Here is a 20373-nt window from a genome sequence, read left to right on the forward strand (position 1 = left end):
GCTGTTGATACACACGCGTTGTCGGCGCGCGCGCGCATTCACGCGCAGATGCGGGCGCAAAATCTATGCGCAGAGTCGCACAGTGATGCGCACAAACAGAAATCCTAGTGTATTTTCTAGGAATATGAACACACACCCACACCTCCCTCGTCACACTCTGCCCTCAACAACCGCCGCTGAGGTGTTGTTGGAGGGATGCACTTTCCCCCATGGCCGCTTATTGAAGGGCCGTGGTTGAACTTTGAAGCTCTGAGGCGTGGATGTGCGTAACTGGATGAACAGACACGTGGCAGCTCATAAGTCAGATCTCCCTTTATAAATTAAGATGAGGGTTTGTTGTTGTTAGATTCAGTTTTATGCCGTACACAAGAAAACTGCTACCAACAAGAAGTCTCATTTTGAGCACGCTGCCTGCTTGTTTCATGCTAACGTCACGGTTAGCAATAAAAAAAAAAAATGCAGTACAAGTTTGCTGTGGCTGGTAAAAGTTCTGCAATTGTGTAGAAACTTTGTTCAAAAATAAACTCTCGGTAAAACAGGGGGGTCGTGGAATGCGAGGACAAGGCAGGATCGGGGATAGAGGGATTGATGCAAGGACGGATGGATGGATGGATGGAGGCTTGAACGAAGAGAGACAGCGTGTGATACAGTTAAGGCCAGGATGAAGAGAGCAGGACGGATAAATCCCAAAGAAGTGAAGTGGGATGGACGCAGAGGAAGAGATGAAAAAAGCAGTATCATATCATAGAACACCGCTGCAGAACTAAAGGGATACTTCGCCCAAAAAAATGACCACTTTTTTTTTTTTTTGTCATCAGTTGCTCTTCTACTTCAGCCTGTAAACGCCAGACGAAAATGTCTGCGCTACTATTTTACTTCAGGGTGGACAAAACCTCATAATGAAGTATGGCCATTTAACAGCAAACACCATGACACCCGTAAAATCTTTTCAAATCACGCTGTGTCACTACGCATCACCAAAATATGTTTTTACCGTTGCTAAATGAACCACTTCGAAAATACTCTGCAGTCTCTGTCTCTATGACGGACCAGGGAGGAAACGGTCGTCCCGAGTGTAACACACAGTGATGAGGATAAGATAGCCCTGTTTGAAAGAGTTTTGTGTTCAAAGTTAAAGACTGACACTCATAGTGGACGAACTTTGTTTTTTTTTTTGTTTTTTTTCATTTTTCACTGCATCACTTAACTGTCCGAACAGCGCGGGGGGGGGAAGAAAATCTCCAACAGCTCAAAACTCCAATGGCGAGCGCTGTCTTTTTATATTTTGAGCCATTTTTTGTTATCTGAAGCCGAAGACAAGGCAGCCCATTGTTTCCCAATTAATTTATGCTAGCCATTAAACCTCAACCACAAAAACTACTTAGTGTCAGAACTGTTAGTCTCCAAATTGGTAACAGGATACAGATTAAGCCTATTAAGATAAAGTGAGGTTTAATGGGACACATCTTCATATATAACTGTCAAATGTAATATCGTGAGTTTTCAGGATGACAAATCAAGATGATTAGCGTGTAAATCTAATTTTATGGTGTTAAAAAGACCACAAGAAAAAAAGTCAGACCCGGATGATGTTTGTCAGTACGAAGAATAAAAACAAACATCCTAAAAAGTGGCAAACATCTTTGTGCTCTGATTGGTAGTCGGTGAGCTGAATCTGCAAAAAAAAAAAAAAAAAAAAAAAAGACTTTCAAAATTCATGTTGACTTTATGATATAGAACAAAGAAGCAGACATAAGGAAAGGAAAACAGATGTGAATGTGGGGAGGAAATGCGGAATGCTACAGAGATGTGGGGAAGGATGGAGAGAGAGAAAGAGAGAAAGAGAGAAAGAGAAGACCAGTGTTGCTGCTAGTATTTTGGTTATTTATAGTTTAAATGTCCTGGCTCTTTTTGCCTGAATTCATTGTCTGCCCCTCTCTGTCTCTTTCTTCCTCTCCCCCTCTAGCCTCTCTCCCCCTCTCCCTGTCTCTCCCTCTCCATTTTAACTCCCTCTCTCCTCCCCTCCATATCCCCCCACATCCACACCTCTCCACATCTCTCTCTCTCTCTGTCTCCATTCTTTCCACCTCTGCCCTCTCTCCATCTCCTCTCGTTCTTTCTTTCCTCCCTTTCCCTTCATCTCTCTTCTCTTTCATTAGATATTGGGTCAGTGTTCCCTGCTCAACACAGCCCCCCCCCCCAACCTCCGACCCCCCCCCACTCACCCCACACCCCCACCCCCACTGATGCTGCTCACTGGTTTGGTGTTTCTTCAGTAATGTTATGCAATGGCCATCACAGACACACTGGGAGGGATGGGAGGGTGGTGCGGTGGGGAAGTAGAGAGAGAGAGAGAGAAAGCTGGACGGGGAGGAAAGACTGAGGATGAGCGACATCATGGCAGAGAGTAAGAGAGAGAGAGAGCTTGCTACTCGTTGGTCATTGACCCACTATCTTGCCTGCTCTCGTGGACACATCAGTCAAATCTCAACCTTCATGACCTAATGGCTCATTCTGACCCATTTACTCTTGTGTTCTCCACTGGACCGTGAATGTGTTTTAACGCGGTGTAACGTGTGACATTAGGACCACGAACAGCTTTTCATTCAGCTTTTTGTTCCGTAAATCAAAGCACAAATCTCACACATTCGCCGTGCGTATAACGTACTTGAGCACACGTGTGTTTGTGGTGTATGACCAATGAATATACTGCATTACAGCGGCTATGAGCCACTCTGTGCGCTGAAAGTAAGACCTCGGTTTAAATCATTTATTAGATCAATAGGCCACTGCATTTAATATGCATTGGGGTTTTTTTTCAAGCGACAGAACATGCTAGGACATATGAAGAGGTTTATTTTAACATTGTCAACATCTGGAACGACCATCATCTCAACACTTGAGAATCGATGATGATTCTCCCCTCAAGAAATGCTCACGCAGAGATGTTAGGATGACTCAGGACTTTGGATTGATCCTGTAAATGGGGTTAATGAAATGCCAACAATATTTTGTAAGGGCAGTACGACCTTCTGAGTCTGGATATCTCATGAGTACAACTGTAGCGTTAATTTCCTTTAACCGAAACAAATTGAAATAGCTTTCTGTGTGGTTACATTCGCAGCACTGGGCAGTGAAGCTACTGTATGAGATATTATAATGATAGCATCATGCCAGTAAAGCACTACACAGAATTACCAAGTACTGTGTATTCTCATTCCGTTGTGCTCCTATACCTTCTTAATATTTGTTCCGCTCAAATTTTGTCCGACTCTTGAAATGTCCTGGTTGATCCAAATTCTGACAGACACAAAAGTATGCCGAAGTAGGCGTTGGCAGCCCCTGTTTGCAATGTAGCCATGGATGCACAGACCCCTGTTACTGGATGACTCTGATACTGAAGAAAACTTTAAAAACCCACGATTCTCAAAGCAAGTTCTGTAGCGTCTTTATTTTGTTTTGAAGGATTTCTAAGCGGATTTGTGGATGTTTATTCGCGATGGACATCGGAGGTTAATGATCCTCTGGAGGTGTAAGTCAGACTAAATGATATCAACACGTGTTCCCTGTCTGTGTGTTAAGATTTGACCGAGCTGTGACTTAGGAGAAGAGTACGATTTTTGACTAAAAAAAAAAAAATCACCTCAGGCAGTATCTCTGCCCCGTGCCCCCTCTCCGTGTGATAAAACTGACTCTCCTAATTTTATTCACATTTGATCAAAACCACAATCTTCCCCCCAGTTTGAAATTTAAGCCGCAGTCTCCACTGTCAACCTCGTCCTTCAACCTCGGACGAGCACCGTCCACCCTGACCACCTCCCTACATGGGGATTGCTGTGTGGTACATAAATGTAGCACTTCTACACTTGGAAAGAAAAAAAAAAAAAAAAAATGTTGCCAGGGCACATGGTCCAGGCAGCTATTACATTTCTTTGAAACAAATTAGTAGCGTATAAACATAATTTCTAGGAGACGGGGTTGGTCCCGCATTCGGAAGGTGCTGTCGATGAGCTGAGTGCCTCTGAAATGTGAAAGTGGACAAGTGCACATTTACATTTATTGGATTACAAAAGGGATTTTTATTTGTAGATGATGAGTAATATATTGCTTTTGCTACGTATGTGTATTCACGGTGCTATAATTACGCACAATAATCTTAAATGACTCACACATCGCATAGAGTTTATGAAAGCTGAAATAATCAACACTGACGGTGTCAAAATGCCAGGAAGTATCGGGATATTATTTGCTTCGCTTTTACGGCCCACCCTCGCTGCAAGTCACTGCAGACAACTGAGGCTGCTGTCAGTCTTTCTCTCTTCCTTTCTTTGTGTTCTGATTCTTATATACAGGGAAACGCTTTGGTTCTTCGACCTGTGAAAAGGAGCAGGCGGGTCCATCTTTACACACTCAGGCTTAAATCAACGCCACTGATCCATTTCCCTATTTTAAATTCTAGAAGTGGTTTTCATATGTACCAACTAAGTCATGTTGAACTATGGGAACATGCGTATGATATGACCCAGAAGACATGTACATACTTCCAGCAGATGAAACTCCAAATGTCCCATGTTTATGAAATCTCCCAAAGTCACATTACGGTAATATACACCATAATCTGAGCTCCCATCGTGACGACGGCTCTGCAGCCCAGCACGTTGTAACGGAGAGGATTTTGGGAGGACGTAATGCAGAACTGCAGAATGAGGGCAGGTAGCCGTTCCACATATAGCAGCCGGTGTAATTTTATATAGGACCAAACATCTGTTGCCTCATTTATCAATAAGCTCTGCTGGGATGCTATCGGCTCTGCGAGTCTCTCACATTTCCTTGGTTTCTGTCACCTCTCACATCTCTTCTGCCTGTCTCTTTCCTTCCCCCCCTCCTTCCTTTCACTCTCTCCATTTCTTCATTACCCCCCTTCACTCCTTTTCCCTCTTTCTCTCCCTCCCCTTTGTAAGAGTGGGAGGGGGAGAAAACGTTGCAGAAAGTTTCACTAAAACAAAACTAGGATAGAGCAGTGGAGGAACCAGGGAGGGAGCTGAGGGATTTCTCAAAAGGGGGACAGTGTGGTTGTTTGCAGGTTTGTTTAATTGTTTGACCCTGTACTGTTCCAAATACAGTCTGGAAATGTATACATTTAAATGGCACGTGTGCATCCATGGATGCGGGTGTGCGAATGTCCCCTGAAGTCAGTTATAGTGTCTCATCACTTCCCCTTTATTCTCGTATTTTCCCTTTTTTTATTTTGATCATTTTTCATGCTTGTTGAACCATGTTTTCATTTATTTTTACAATTATACATTTATGCGTAAGGGTTTGGTCAAACTAGCATTTACAACAATAAAATCTTCCACCAAAATCAGTTTATTTATATAAAATTGCAGACATTTGCTTGTAGAGGCACATTTAATTCCTGCGGAGTTCTTTGCATTGGGTGTAACCCTGGTGAACTTTGATACATGAACTTGCACCGTTGAACAACTATCTGCAAAAACTGCCTTGACAGTGCTGACCTTTGTGGGAACTGAGGAAATATCGGGAGCCCAAAATGGGGAAGCTTTCATATAAACTGCGTCGCACCATCTAACTTTACGTAATCCAGGTCCGCCGGAGTGTAAACCGCTCCCCATAAGAGATCCAGCATGGTTTGCAGGTAGTCATGAACCACGGCTGATACTGCACATACATTCCCTTGAATTAACTGTGTTACCGGATATTGCGGTTAGTGACTACAGTGGTCACTACATGGCCAAGTTTCTGGCCTCATCTGTTTTGGAGGAATTTCACCGTGCCACTTTTTTTTAGTGCGAATAGGAACTCAGATCCTTATAGTGACCTCGTTTTCACCGCACTGTTGTCGCCCGATTCGTTTGACTGTTAGGATTTGGGGAAAAATATCCTATCTCCAGGAACATCTGGTAGTGTCAGGTTGCCGTACCTGTTTGGGCGATCAGTGGGGTTGTTTAATGTGCTCTCAAAATCTGCGCCCGTTGTTCGAGGCTAGGATGCACTCACCGAGTCGTAACACTCCCGTCCTGAGAGTGCTACGTGATTCCTATGCCGATGCTAGTGCAGGGGAGATGCATAACCAGAGATGTCTGCAACTATTATACTAACTGTTCCAATGCTGGATACAGAGATGAGGAATGCTTGATGGGAACTTAGCAGATGCAGTAACAGTGATGCTAACATGCTTTTACATCATATATGGCCCTAGCTGAGATCTAAGTGGCCTTCTTGCAACATGGTGCTTCTCGCATCTTAAGCCTGTAAGACTCAGCAGTTTTCTCTTAGCAGGTACACGACTACAGCCAGAAAAAGAGTTAAACACTGAGACATCACAATGAGCAGGTTTGCCTCCCGTGTTGACAGGTTCCTGTTGACACAGGAAACACAAATGTCAATACTTCACGGTGTGGGACACCCGTATGGCAGTGGCCTGTTCAAGTAGTATATTTTTGTTTTGAACCCTCCATTTCACTTTGACGAATTTTGTCACCAGTCACCATATTCCAAACAGTATTATTACTGTGCTTCTAAGCATAGGCTCATGATCCAAAGCATACCACATCATCTGTCAAACATGGAGGAGGCAGTGTTACAGCACGGGCATGAATGGCCAATGGATCTGGGTCACTGGTGTTTATTGACGATGCGACCGCTGATGGAAGTAGCAGGATGAATTCTGAAGTGTACAGGGCTGTACTGTCTGCTCAGAGTCAGCCAAACGCTGCGACACTGATGGGACGGTGCGTCAGAGTACAGGGCGGATAATGACCCAAAACGTGCTGCGAAAGCAAGACAAGAGCTTCTAAAGGCAAGAGAAATGGAATGTTCTTCAACGGCCGAGTCACTCACCTGACCTAGACCCAACTGAGCATGCTTTTCCGTGCTTTTAATGCCTTTAATGCTTTTAAAGAAGACAAAACTGAGGGCAGAAAGACCCGCAAACAAGCAGCAACTGAAGGCGGCTGCAGTAAAGGCCCGGCAAAGCATCTCAAGGGAGGAAACTCAGCATTTGGTGATGTCCTTGGGGGTTCCAGACTTCAGGCAGTCGTTGACTGCAAAGGATCTTTATCCAAGTATTAAAAATAATCCTTATATATTAGAATCACGTTGGTTCCTCCATTTACTTTTGAGCCTCTGTAAATGAGACACCATGTATATTCCTAAAACAGTTAATGCACTTTTTTTGTTAAACCCCTTGAATTAAAGCTGAAAGTCTACACTTCATTCACATCTTGATGGCTTCATCTCAAGTCCATTGTGGTTTTATAAAGAGGCAAAATAATGAAAATTGTGTCACTGTCCAAATACTTATGTAGCTAACTGTACTTTTACATAATTTTAATTTTATATAATCCAGGGTTTTGCAGAATCGTCACGATCTGTCTGGCAATTATAGTGGTTTAAAGGAATGGTTTCACATTTTGGGCAATGGCTTATTCACTTTTTTGCCAAGAGTTAGATGAGTAGATTGATACCGCTCTCATGTCTGTAGGGTAATTATGAAGCTACAGCCAACAGCTGGTTAGCTCATCTTAACACGGAGACTGAAAACAGAGGGAAACTGCTATCCAGGCTAGGACTATAGGCAGCAAAATCTGCCTACCGGCACCTCTAAAGCTCCTTGAGGAACACGTTGTAGCTCTTTTATTTAATCTATATAAAAATGTGTCGTGTAAAAGTGTAAAAAGGACAAGTCGGGGTTTTACGGGGGGTTGTGTGTCGGACTATTTCTTGCCAGGTGCAAAGACTTTCTGGAGTCTCGCTTGCTGCTCGTTGAAAGAAAGAAATTAGCTCCTTCCTGGTTCCCAACATTTCCATTGTGACCCGGTGTTACCATGAACAGTCACCGAAACCTACAGAAACCTTTAAACCTCTCCTGCAGGAGAGTCCCCTCACATTTTTGCCAAATATGCCTAAAACGGCTAAAAACGCAGCCCAACACGACCCTGCCAAGTTTGGATGGAGGCATGTGCATTGGTTCGCACACATTGGTGCACTTGCCTCCCGCCCCTCCACTGGTCAGACACACATTACCCTAGCTCAACCCATTTAACACTACGGGAAATTTGAGCAGTGATGAACTCATTTGGACAGAAAGTCTGAACACTTGGCCTATGTGGTGCCCTCCATCACGCCGCTCATGTCCTGCCAAATTACAAGTAACCAGCCATTAGCCGCTCTCTGTTTTGTGCCACATGACAATATACTGCCCCATTTCCCCGTCTCGAAAAAGTCAGGGACAGGATGGAGGCTTTTTTTCCAGTAGCAAACCCCAGCAGTTTTCCTTCTCTGTCAACTACACATCAAACTAATTTATGTGTTGCGTGTGCACACATGTTCTGGCCTGCTGATAGGAAAAGTAATTGCTTACTCTAAATTGGTTAGAGCAAATAGGCTGAGAATCTAATTCTGCATTTGTTACAATTATCTTTAATAGGTCTCTCCATTGTCGAATGTGTTCTGAAATTGTGCGGAAATGAATTGGGCTGCCCGGGTTCAAAGATTAAAATGAAATACAGCTCACAATGAAGTCGTTTAATGAAGCAAACGCCTTTTCAGCCAGCTCTGTTCTCTTCTTCTCGAAGTAGACCACATCTTCCGTGTCAGAGTTTTTATCCAGAAACATGTGTTTACAGCAAACGGTTACAGTTACATGTTATTTTGGAAATTTGCATTGATTTTATTTAATGTTCTAACTATCCCCAATGTTTATTTGAATGTATAACCAATCAATAAACTCACACATACGAATAGACGCAGTGACGCACTCAATGGTAAAACAAAGACAACAAAAAAAAAGGTACATAAACAATCACGAAAGGAGGGATGCGAACCTTGTGGTAATTCTTAGATCTTTAAAGGGGTAAGTACGTTTTTAGAGTAATCTGAAATTTCAGGTTACTGAAACGAAACGTTTTTTCAGCGTGAACAAAAAATCAGTTCGTGCAGCCATGTTAAATAGATTCCTGGATGGATTGTTGAATAGGCTCAGGGGTGCAAGTGTTTTGGGGGACCCTAAACAAGAGCCTCTGTTTGAAGAGACAGGGACAGTTTGAAATTAACATTTCTTATGGAAGGTACCTCCAGATACAGAGTCTGATCTGATCTTAATTTTGATTTATATTTTTTTCCCCTACATAATAATACCGCTGCACAGCACACACGTAAGGCCAGAGTGACCCTACATTTAAACTAGTTAAACATTTTAAACGCGGTCGACAGCAAAATAGTTGCTCTCTAACCTTTTACCGTCGGGGGTTGTCCGAGCAGGATGCTAGAACTATGTACAACATTCACAGACCACTTTTACTATTAAAGGTTACACAGCATATAAACATGTTCTACTGGTATCAATAGATTAGACTCTTGTCTTTTGGGGTTTCTGTGGGCATTTTCAAAACCAACACCAAAAATAAGCGAGGTACGGTACATGGCAGAATGTACAACGGAAACATCAAAAAATATCACGTCTTCCCACTTTCAAATCACTCAGGCTGTTCAACACCGTAAAGAATCTTTGAAAAAGGTTTCCTTTCATGGGTTCTCATAGCATTTTCTATTGTACGAGTGTAAGTGTGAATCTGCTGTGGCTGGGGACTCATCTCCGGTACGAATGAAACGACAACAAAAACAACGGAACTTCAGAGTTAAGGTTAACGTCGCCACAACCAGTCGCTCAGAGCAATGGGCAAAACACATGAATGAATTAGTGGCGCTCGGGGGGGGGGGGTCATTGCTCGTGAGTAAACCCTCCCCTGTATGGACTTACATTAATAGATCAAGAAAAGAAAGAAACAAATTTTCTTGGCATCACCATTGCAATCGACTGAAGCGAGGCAAGAGCCATCTTCGCTGTGCAACACATCTGCTTTTAGGTCTCTGATGTTCAGCCACCTTTGCAGCTGAGGGATTATTTTAATGGCATTTTAGCACACAGAGAGACTGAGCCATAATTAGCATGAACAATAGAGACACAATGCCAAATATTTGCATAACACACAGCGCTGGTTCAGAGGAGGGCGTTTTTTCACTTTACGTTACTTTTCTTATTGTCACACACACACACACAGGCACTTCCTGCCGCATCTTAGTGAGTGGGTGAGGACGTTAATACTTCATAAAAAGGATGTCTGCTAGTGTTTCATCAAACTAACGGCCATGAGAGCAGTCGACAGGCAGTCCTCTGATTGGCTTGTGACAGTAGGGAGGTCACCGGGGTCTCTTCTTATTGGTCTAAATCATCCACAGAGAGTCGCAGGGGCCCCTCTCACTGTGAGGATAAGCGGGTGATGGAGCCGTCCTGACCCCTAAGGTGCAGGTTGGTCTCAGAATAATAGTATCTGTTCCATGCTTAAGCACCATGTATTATTTAGCAGGGCCAATTTGGAAGAGTGACACCTCATTATTACGACTGTGTACGGGCAGGGGAGGGAAGGAGGGGAACACAGAGGGGGTTTTTTCGGAGGGGAATTTTATACAGTCACAGGCTCTTTTGCTTGTTTCTGTGTGAGCAAAGGATCGGTTTACATCCCCATAAATTAGAAACCATGCAGCGGTTTATTTTAACAGTACAAACAGCACTCGGCATGACTTTTATCGACAAAATAACAATACAGAGACGCTGCTGAGTGCAACTCCAGTGTATCAAGTAATTAAATGAATAATAGCTGCCCATGCAGATTTGTCTGTTTTCATATCTGCTCTTTATTTAACCCCCAAATCAACAATGAAACAAGTGCCAATAATTAGATTAGAAATAGTTGTGAATTGAAGACTGTTTAGTGTCTTTTTCTTTTCGTTGTTCAAAATTAATTAGTCTTGATTATGTATCCAGGCTTGCTCAGTTGTTGTTTGAAAGGGATCATCACCTTGAGTTTAACCTTAAAACTGCCAGTCACATGCCTGCTTCTTTAGGCATAACGTAGATTAATGTTGGCGTTGTTTCGTGCAGAGATAGCGTTGAACGTATTGCCGTTACATTGGAACTGAGCTCGTCTCTCAAGGCTGCGGAAAAGGAAACCGTGACTCTAGCGAAAAGCTTTGGGTTTCCAAAAAGTACTTCGATCCTCTAAAAAATATTGTGTTGGTGTGCACAGACTGTGATTGATTGACATCTGTCAATGTTGTCGCACCCATTAGGGCGGCATAACTCATCCATTTACGATTCTCTTGAAGTTTAGTGGCCTAACCTAATCTCCATCATACTCCAGCCAACATCAACCTGAGAGTAAGAGTTAACTGACAACACCTGTGTGTGTGTGTGTGTGTGCAGAGCCTTTAAAGGCTAGCTAAATGGGCCTTTTTCACAGCAAACAATTGGACTCATCACAGGTGTTACTAACAACATTAACGGTGGCACTGTTGTATTCATCAGTCCCAGTAAGCCACGACACTGTGAGCCGGCACGCGCAATACCGGGATCCGGAAACCATCGACGCAGCTAAATGGAATTCAGCCGTCATTAAGTTTTTATTGTCACCTGAGCTTTTCTTACTGTGACAGAAATGTCGCCCGTGACGATCCATCTCTTCCTCTCTGTTTTAGCCCACCCACACTGACTCTTTAAAACCCAAAGAGTGAGCTTTTCAGCCCCCCAAACCCCACCCCCGCAAACCCCAGCCCCCCCGATGGTTGAATTTGAAAAACGCTGGTCTCACGTTGTGGTACGACCAGATGAAATACAGCTTTCAAAAACCACTTTGGTATGACTGTCAACCCTAACAAACACCCGTGCAGTATCTCAGTGTTAAACTTTATCGGTGCCTCCTGTCAGTGTAGTTAATTATAAAACACAGGAGTCGCCGCATATAAAATATGATGAAATACAATGTTTGCATTACAGTGAAGAGATTTGACAGTTTTCCAATCGGCAATTCAGCAAATGTGTGAAATCACTGCATAAAGACAGTTAGCCAGTTGTGAGTGATTATCTAAAAATCTTATCATGATTACCAGGATACCCAGATGAAGTGTTGAACTGGTTTTATATGTAATAACAAGAGAGAGTATTAAGGTAGTATTCTTAAGGTAAATATGTGATGGATCGGAAGAGTGTGTGTGTGCGTACAGCGCTCAGACAATTGGAAATGAATGTAAAACAATAATAAATAAGACTTGAATGCTGATATTTTAGATCCATTTGATCTGTTTTGATTTCCGGCCGTCTGTTAATGTCGGTATTGTCGCTGAATCTCAGATGATGATCTGATCTAATGCTCAGGCTGCACAGATTTCTTCCCTGTCGAGACAATAAAGCGTGCTCTTAGTTTGAATTGCAGAAAGACTAGAGAAAGAAGGAGAGGGAGAGGAGGGTGGGGCTGCCAGCTCAGTTCAAATGGGAATCTGGTCCTCAGGGTACACGCGCAAGTATGTATGGGAGAGAGACAGACAGAAGAGAGCAAAAGAGAGAGAGAGACAGACAAAGGGAGGGAGGGCTGTGTGTGAGAGAGAGATGGGAGGGAGAAGGAAGGGAAAATGCAATTCCAGATTACATGTGCTTGTGCTGCAGCGTGGGTGGGCATGTGTCGGAGGGAGTGAGGGAGAGTGTGAAAGGGACAGAGAGAACAGCGAGGCAGGAAGAGAGTGAAGGTGATGGCGTTTCTGAGTGTGTGAATGGATGCGTTCGGCATAATGTGGGATATTCACGGGGAGACAGCGGAACGCAAAACAAGAGATTAAAATCGAAAACCAAACACAGATACAAAGAGGTGTCGAGGGAGTCAGGGCACAGCAGCGTCTTTGCTGTATCTTCTGCTTTGCACATCTCCTAGCAACCACAGCAGACACCATTTTGAATGTTTTATAATGCTACAGCCACACGTATGTTAGCTGGTTGAGCCAATAACAGAAGTCATGTGTGCAGATTCTTACGGGAAAGCTAAAAATGAATGGTCTGAGCGGGTAGGTTAATTCCAAACCTGATGAGCTAGTACGTTGTCCAGTGCTTTTGTTTATACTCCAAAACACTCCTGTTTAGCAGTTAGCATTTAACACGGATTACAAACACGAAGGCTGATTGAAACCTAGAGACACACCACGTATAGAGACAGACTTCCTCCAGCATAGTGTACACAGAATTTTTAGTCTTGACAGCAACAACTGAATAAGTACAGCGGAGAGCACGTTATGATTAGCACAAAATGTTTACGTGTGACTGTACAAGACAGAGGTTTCCATAGATGAATAGAGAGTTGTCCGTTCTCATTTGCAATAAAATCGGTGCAACGACAAAATCGCAAAGTGGTGAAGCTCCCGAGACAGTAAACTGTGCAGAGAAATTTGTAAAAGTATGGTAAACAGAACTGTGGTTCTGCCCTGAAGCCTGGATGAACTGGATTATCAACGGCACACAGAGTGCGTCTGTTCTGTTCCGGCCGCTTTTGGCCGGTACTTTCGCTCTTATTTCTCCTGCTCATAGTGTGACGTCACTGACCCAGTTTGAGTCGTAAAAATGTTTGTCATCCTAGTGAAAAAATCTTGGTAAGGACATCAGGCAACGGCTCTGATCAGAGGAGAAAGATTTTGAGTTGTGATTGTGTCACCTGACTGTCAACAGCAAGCTGACACAAAAAAACACACTTGGTCTAATGTCTGCGATGTCGCAGTCCAAACTACAATCAGCTCAACAATTCGCTAAGTGTGTCCCCACTTCAACAAAGCTACAAAGGTTAATATTATCTCGATTTGTAGATTCACCTTTTTATGCACCAGAAATATCTGCAACTTATTGAAAAGACTCTTGAAAAACCACGATGGAAGCAGGGTACAGCAAAGCTTCAGTCACAGTTCTGCTCAGCCCATGCGCACATTACCGGGTGGAGCAATGTTGTCCCTTCAGCAGAAGGTGTTTCGGAGCTTTGGCGACCAAAGACAGCCCAGCGGCAAAATTTCGGACAGCGTCGGAAACTTAGGACTAAATTCTCGCAATGTCCTGCTGTTCCGAACCACGTGAACAAGCCCGCCAGCGACACCTGACAATGCGTCAAACTGATACCGTACAGTCTGACACAGGTTGCGAGCAAGACGTTATTGCACGGCGTAAAGGCGGCTTAACAAGAAGCTAGCGCGGGCTAAAGTCGTGCTCATGCACCCCTCCGCTGCCTCAACATTCTGGATGTCTGGGTGACAATACGCTCAGACACATCAGTGCCGTGATATCAACTGTATTAAGCGTTAACAGCCGTGTCATGCACGCAGCAGGAAGCTGCGCAGAACAACTGGAAATATGGCATTATCTGAATGCACAGCCAATCAGGTCTCTCGGCGATAAATCTCCGAACAAATAATGATGTCATGTTTTTTGATACTAATGACGCAGCCTTCTATAAATGCCGAGACCTCCTTCGTGTCTGCTGGAGGGCAAAAACCACATCACCTGAGGGACCTCTGCTCATCAACACTTCGAGCTTTATTTCTGTACTTCACCAGAAGACTCTTCAGCACACACGACACGATTCAGGTTCATTTAACTTTTTTGTCGTATCCCACACATTTGCACAACAAATAGCTGCAGTGAGCAACCGAGACAAGAGGCCACGTGAATGCGAGGCTATTTCCTCCTGAAACACGCAGTGCTGTTGCTCATCACGGTGCTGCCTGGGACCGAACAGAATTTCAAAACGCAGCTCCGCACATAGTTCAGACCAAAATTATGAAATGATGAAAGCAGTTTGCAGCATGCTGAAAGGTTTCCGCGCCGCTTCCTGGTGAAATATCTTTAATGTATCTATCAAAGCCTACCTGATGAAAAACACTTTGTTCGCCTGAGTGTTTGCTGAGGTGTATTAAAGATATGTAAATATGAAACAGGCTTGTGGTAAAGTCCTGTCATCGTTTTTTTATTTCACTTTTATGTGTCGGGCTTATGTATAAAATTGCTCTTTTTCTCCGTGGCCATGATGAAAATGCAAAATATCTGAAAACTTAGCTGTAATTGCTCTCACCGTGATGAGTGAGAAAGACAGCCAGCAAGGCTCTTCACAATAAGGCTGATGCTACAATATGTGAGTGTGTGTGTGTGTGTGTGTGTGCCTGTAAGTGTGAGACATATTTTGTCTGAGTGTGTGCGTGTGTGCGTGTGTGTGTTTGTGTGTGTAACCGATGCCCATTTGAAAGCCGGGAACTAGTCTTTCGTCCTTCAAAGGCCAATTAACAAGGGCCCATTTAATTGCAGTGGTTTGGGAGGGCATACAATTACCACTGGAGCTGAACCAAGCTAAACACCCACCCACACACACACACACACACACACACACACACACACATACATTCCTACCTTACCAACAGTGGACTGTTTTGATTATCCAGGTACCAAAAATGGCAGGATTTGAACCAGACACTGCACCACTGTTCCTTTACAGTCACAAACTAACCCACCATGCTACCAATTGCACTGGGAGCTTCTCTCTGAGCGCTTTTCAATCTTCACCTTAGGTGCTGGACTTCAAAATCCACTGATAAGTATCGAAACCACGTCCTCAGAACTTCCAAGCAGTCCTTTAACACCGAGTTATTTGGTCAAACACACTTGAGGTCAATTTCTTAGAATCATTAGGTCTTTCATCTATGTGTTAGACTTCAAAATGCACTGAGGATTGAACTCACAACCCTGAAAACTTCAGATCAGGCTTCTGACCCCCTGAGGCATTCGTTCAGAATTTTTGGGCGTTGGATTTCATATTTCAGCGAGCCAAATGAGACAAATCGAACTCACGTCCTCAAAACTTACAAGCAGACCTCTAATGCCCTGAGCTAGTTGTAAAAAGACACTTGACCAGAGCCTTTGAGTGTTTACTATAGGTGTTGGATTTCAAAAGGTGCAGCACCTTAGGATTGAACCCAAGATTTAAAACCCTAAGAGTGGTCCTCTAACAACTTGAGCTATTTGACCAAACACGCTGGAACTTGATTTCTTGGAGCTTTTGACTATTTCCTTTGGATATTGTACTTCAACATTTAGTACGCATGACCGTACCCTTGACCTCACAACTTCTCAATAGTCCACCATGCAGTGTTTCTTAGACCTTTGTGTCCATCCTTTGGAAGTCATACTTCAAAATTCATTAAATTAACTGAGCTTTGAACTAAGAACCACAAATTTTCAAAACGGTCCCCTAAGACCCTGAGCCATTTTATCAGACACTTATGAGCTGTACTTCTTAGAGCTTTTGAGTCTTCATTTTGGGTGTTGGTCTTGAGAATTCACAGAGCCTCATAAAAATGAACCTCAGAACTTTCAAGCAGTTCTTTAAGACGTTGAGCTATTTAGTGGACTGTTTCATTCATTTTCCTAGAGCTTTTGTGTCTTTCATTTGACAGGTCATGGCAGGCTACTTCTTATACTTTCAAGTCCTGCACCCAGAGGAAAAAGTCAAAGCCTATAGAAATAGAAAAGCCTTTGCTGGTGATATAGCTCAGGGAGTGAGTAGACCTTTGTTTGTCAGTTTGTTCCCTGTACGGTGTACTGAATTTTGAGGTCCAATGTCCATAGAAAACAGTCAAAATCCCTAAGAAATAGCACTGAAGGTTCTTTGTTCAAATAGAAGAGGAGTACCCTGGAGTTTTGTGGGCTTAGGTTCAATCCTCAGGATCTCCAGAGAATTTTGAAGGGGAGACCAGCACCCAAAGTAAAACTTGAAAGGCTCACCAAATAGCTCATGGTGTTTGAGGACTGTTTGTTAGGGTTGTGGGTTTGATCCCTGCGACGTGCACTGGGGCTGTGGCCCCCCCTCCGACCTCCAGAGAGATAGAAGCAGGGGGGTTATGTCATGGAAAACCATGACTGGTTAATATCCTTCTGCAACGTGTATGTGGAGGAGCTTATATTTTTGTTTATACATATATGTGTGTGAGTAGATAAATGTATAATTTTACTATGTCTAGTGCTGTGGCTCCACGCTGCCACTGCCTATGCAGGCTTGGACCTCCAAAATGTCCCCTGTTGTCTCACCAGTCCACGGTTGGTTTGAGCAGCGACAAGAAGGTCCACTGTTGGATAGATATGCAAGCACACACACAATCCCTCTTAATGAGCGGCACTATCAGCTCTCCTTTCTTCCTCTCTTCCATTTGCATTTTGCAACCCTCTCCCCTCCTGCCAGCTCCTCCTCCTCAGCCTCCCGCCTGCGCTATCAAGGTGTTTAGACTGAACTCCTCCTGTCTTTTTCTTCTTCCGCTGTCTGTCACTTTCTGTCCTGTGATGTGCTTCCTTCAAAGCTGTTGACAAATTTCTCTTCCTGTAATTGTCGCCTTTGTCACAAACATTGCATCTAAGCTTCTTCTCCTCTGTCCTTTTCCTAATCTCTTTCTGACTTGTTAGTCTTTCTTTGGTGCCTCTCCCACTTTTCTCTCTTTTCGTTCCCCCATTCACCTTTTACTGACTCATTCCTCTGATAACCTATCTCCTGTCCTTCTACATTTCTTTTTTCTTTCTCTCATCTGTCATTATCTTCATTTTTACTGCAATGAAAGTGTTGAGTGGACATTCAACTGGGCAGAGAATTGTGAGAAGCACACACTCAAACATACATGGACACAAAATATTGTGTTTTTGTTGTTGCCTTTTCTTGTCATAGCAATGAATGTTTGCATTGAAATTAGTGTGCAAAATTTAAATTGTTTGACTTCTCTCTCCCCTCCCCTTTTCCCTCTTTCTTTCTTTCTTTCTTACACAGGTTCTTTTAAAGGCATGTGTAAGCAGATAGATCACTTCCCTGAGGATGCTGACTATGAGGCAGATGCTTCTGAGTACTTCCTACGTGAGTCCTTCCTTCCATCCATCCATCCATCCATCCATTTAGCATTTTTTTGCCCTTATGATCATTCATTTTTGGTTTGTTTTGTTTCATAACTACTGTGTATTTGTTCTTGAAATTGCCCTTTTCTGATTGTATCACAATACTAATATTAACATACCTGTAGCGCTTCAGTAAAGTTTTATGTTTTTCAGCTCATTTTGTAAAAGAAATCAGACTGCTGTAGTACCCGAATGCCATTGCTAGATCATCATACTCATGCTAGGATTAAAATACAATTTAATATGAGATTATAACAACAGTATTGAGTAGGTTTTGCAAACATGATGTGGTCTGGAGCCAAGCACTATTCAGAACTCTATTTAGATATATGCTGAAGGTCTGTCGTACTAAATTCCAGAATAAATGTGTGTAAAACAAGTGTAATGTGGTTTCAGGGATGTTTTGAAACAAGTAGCATATATTGAAACTGTTGGATCACTGAAGTTAAATGATTGAAGTTTTGGCATTACATAAAGTACAAGTGAGATACAAAAATTTGTCGTCATTAATTATGCCACCGAAAAACTCTCACCTGCTTAAGCTTGATTTGAGAAGGACAGGCAAAAGAATGACGGGGGCCAACAGCAGGAAGAATGGGGGACAAAAAGGAGAATGAAGAAAGACAACAGGAGTTGGAGGGGGAAGAAGAAGTAGAAGGTCGAAGATGAAGAGTAGCACAAAGCTGAAGAGGAGAAACCGGAGAGGACAGTGTAAAGTTTGAGCGGAAAGACTCAAAAGAGGAGGAGGGGCAAGAAGTGGAAGTCAGGGGATGAGGAGGTGGTCAGGGATGTGAAAAGGGGGGAGGGAGAGATACATGGAGGAGGGCACAAAAGAAGACAAAGGAGAGGAAGACGAGGTGGCAGGGGAAGGCGAAAGACAAGGAGAAGCGAAGGTTGAGGAGGTGAAGGACAAGGAGTAGGGTACCAGTGCAGTGCTGTTGCTTTCCCAGCGGCTTGCCAATTAGGACACTCTTCTATAAATACTCAAGGCTCCGCTATGTGGGTCACACCTCTCCCTCTCCTCCTTCCTTCCATCCATCCCTTGCCTCCTCCCTCTTGCTTTCCATCCATCTGTCTGTCCATCTCCACCGAGGCCTACTCGCCTGTCTGACAGCTGGTGGATGGAGGCTGTGGGCAGGAGCGTGTGGATGACGGGGAAGAGGACGGAGAGGGAACTGGAGTTGGTGTCAGGTCCACTCAAAATTGTTTTTAAAAAGTTTCCGAAAAGTTTTTAGCCACTTCGGTTTGAAGGATTAACCAGACATTGAAACTGTCTGTTTTTTGATTTTATGAATTTCTAAGAGTGGTGGGTTTGTAAGGAGGTTTTCTCTTTTAAAGCTGCTAAACGACTTTCCGTGTGGCCCCTCAGTACAGAACAGAATTTTTACATCCATTTGTTGGGAATAGATGGAAGCGGAACCCATGCCAAAAATATACTCAATCTGATAAATTATCCCTGACAGAAATAAGACCCAGATTGATTGGTATCCTTTACACCGGCGTGGCCACAGAAACAGTAGCTGCCAGTTTTGGACTGGAAGATAGGGGCCTGCTATTTATTTTGAATTTACAGTATTTTGCCCAGATGAGCCACTGATCCCGCGATCCTTCCTCTGCCGCTGTGCGTCACCATGGCAACCGAAATATCTGTGCACCCGTGTGTTTGCATTTGTAACTGTGTGAGATACGGATATTTTTTCAAGTTACGGGTTGCTGGTGAAAAAATATATGTGCAAAACCCGATGGGGACAACAGCACAAACAAATAAAAATGCAAAATAAAAACTTATATTTGACTCTCCAGATCTTGAAACATGCTACATTGGAATTTTTGTCAGCTGTTCTAGGATTTTTTTTTTTCTGTTTTACATCCACTTATTAATATGTACCTACCTGAGAGCTGGTAGCTGAGCTGCACCATGTGCAGCTTAGTGATCATATATGTATTAAGACTAGAATGTTTTTGCAGAGGGCCGGTTTTTTTTTGCAACAGTACATCTGTTGTCTGTTTCAATTTTTTTGCTAGCTGTGTCAACTACTGCCATCACCTAAGATTGTCTTTAAAGTTTAAGGCTGGCATTATTTTATACTTTTGTTATTGTTAACAAATCCCATGGAAAAACTCCAGCCAACAACGTGTTAGTCCATATTTTAATACTTTTTTATGTCCCTACCCTATCTGCTCCAAGCCCATTCGTTTCTACTCGTTACTACAACATAAATCTTTAAATACAATTACATTACAACATTTTTTTGAATGCTCAATAATTTCTTTAAACAGCTATGCATTGCAGTTTTAGCAAACATTACTTAAAGAGGGATAATGGGTGCATTTGTTGGGGACTAATTTCAACAGTGGATTAAAACACTGATGAGCTGAGTATTTACAGCAGCAAGTGATAGATTCAAATTAAACTACAGTGCCCATGTTCAAGGTAATTAAGGAACATATCATCCAGTGAAAGGGTGTGACGGTAGGTGTAGTACTTTGTTGACCACAGCGGAGCTCTGAAATACAGAGGAATAGGCTATATCTGGCTTTGCATACAGAAAAAGTACCTGTTTATG

General features: G+C 43.1%; 1 protein-coding gene across 1 annotated transcript in view; it reads left to right on the forward strand.

Moving 5' to 3' along the window:
- The window catches only part of LOC120800381 (voltage-dependent calcium channel gamma-2 subunit-like), a 65832-nt gene that overhangs the window by 25815 nt on the left and 19644 nt on the right, over window positions 1–20373 (forward strand). The window contains exon 2 of the mRNA XM_040146456.1: window positions 17685–17768. Coding sequence (XP_040002390.1) covers window positions 17685–17768 — 84 coding nt within the window. The remainder of the gene's footprint in view (window positions 1–17684; window positions 17769–20373) is intronic.

The sequence above is a fragment of the Xiphias gladius genome, chromosome 15 (assembly GCF_016859285.1).
Source record: "Xiphias gladius isolate SHS-SW01 ecotype Sanya breed wild chromosome 15, ASM1685928v1, whole genome shotgun sequence".
Taxonomy (NCBI): Eukaryota; Metazoa; Chordata; class Actinopteri; order Istiophoriformes; family Xiphiidae; genus Xiphias; species Xiphias gladius.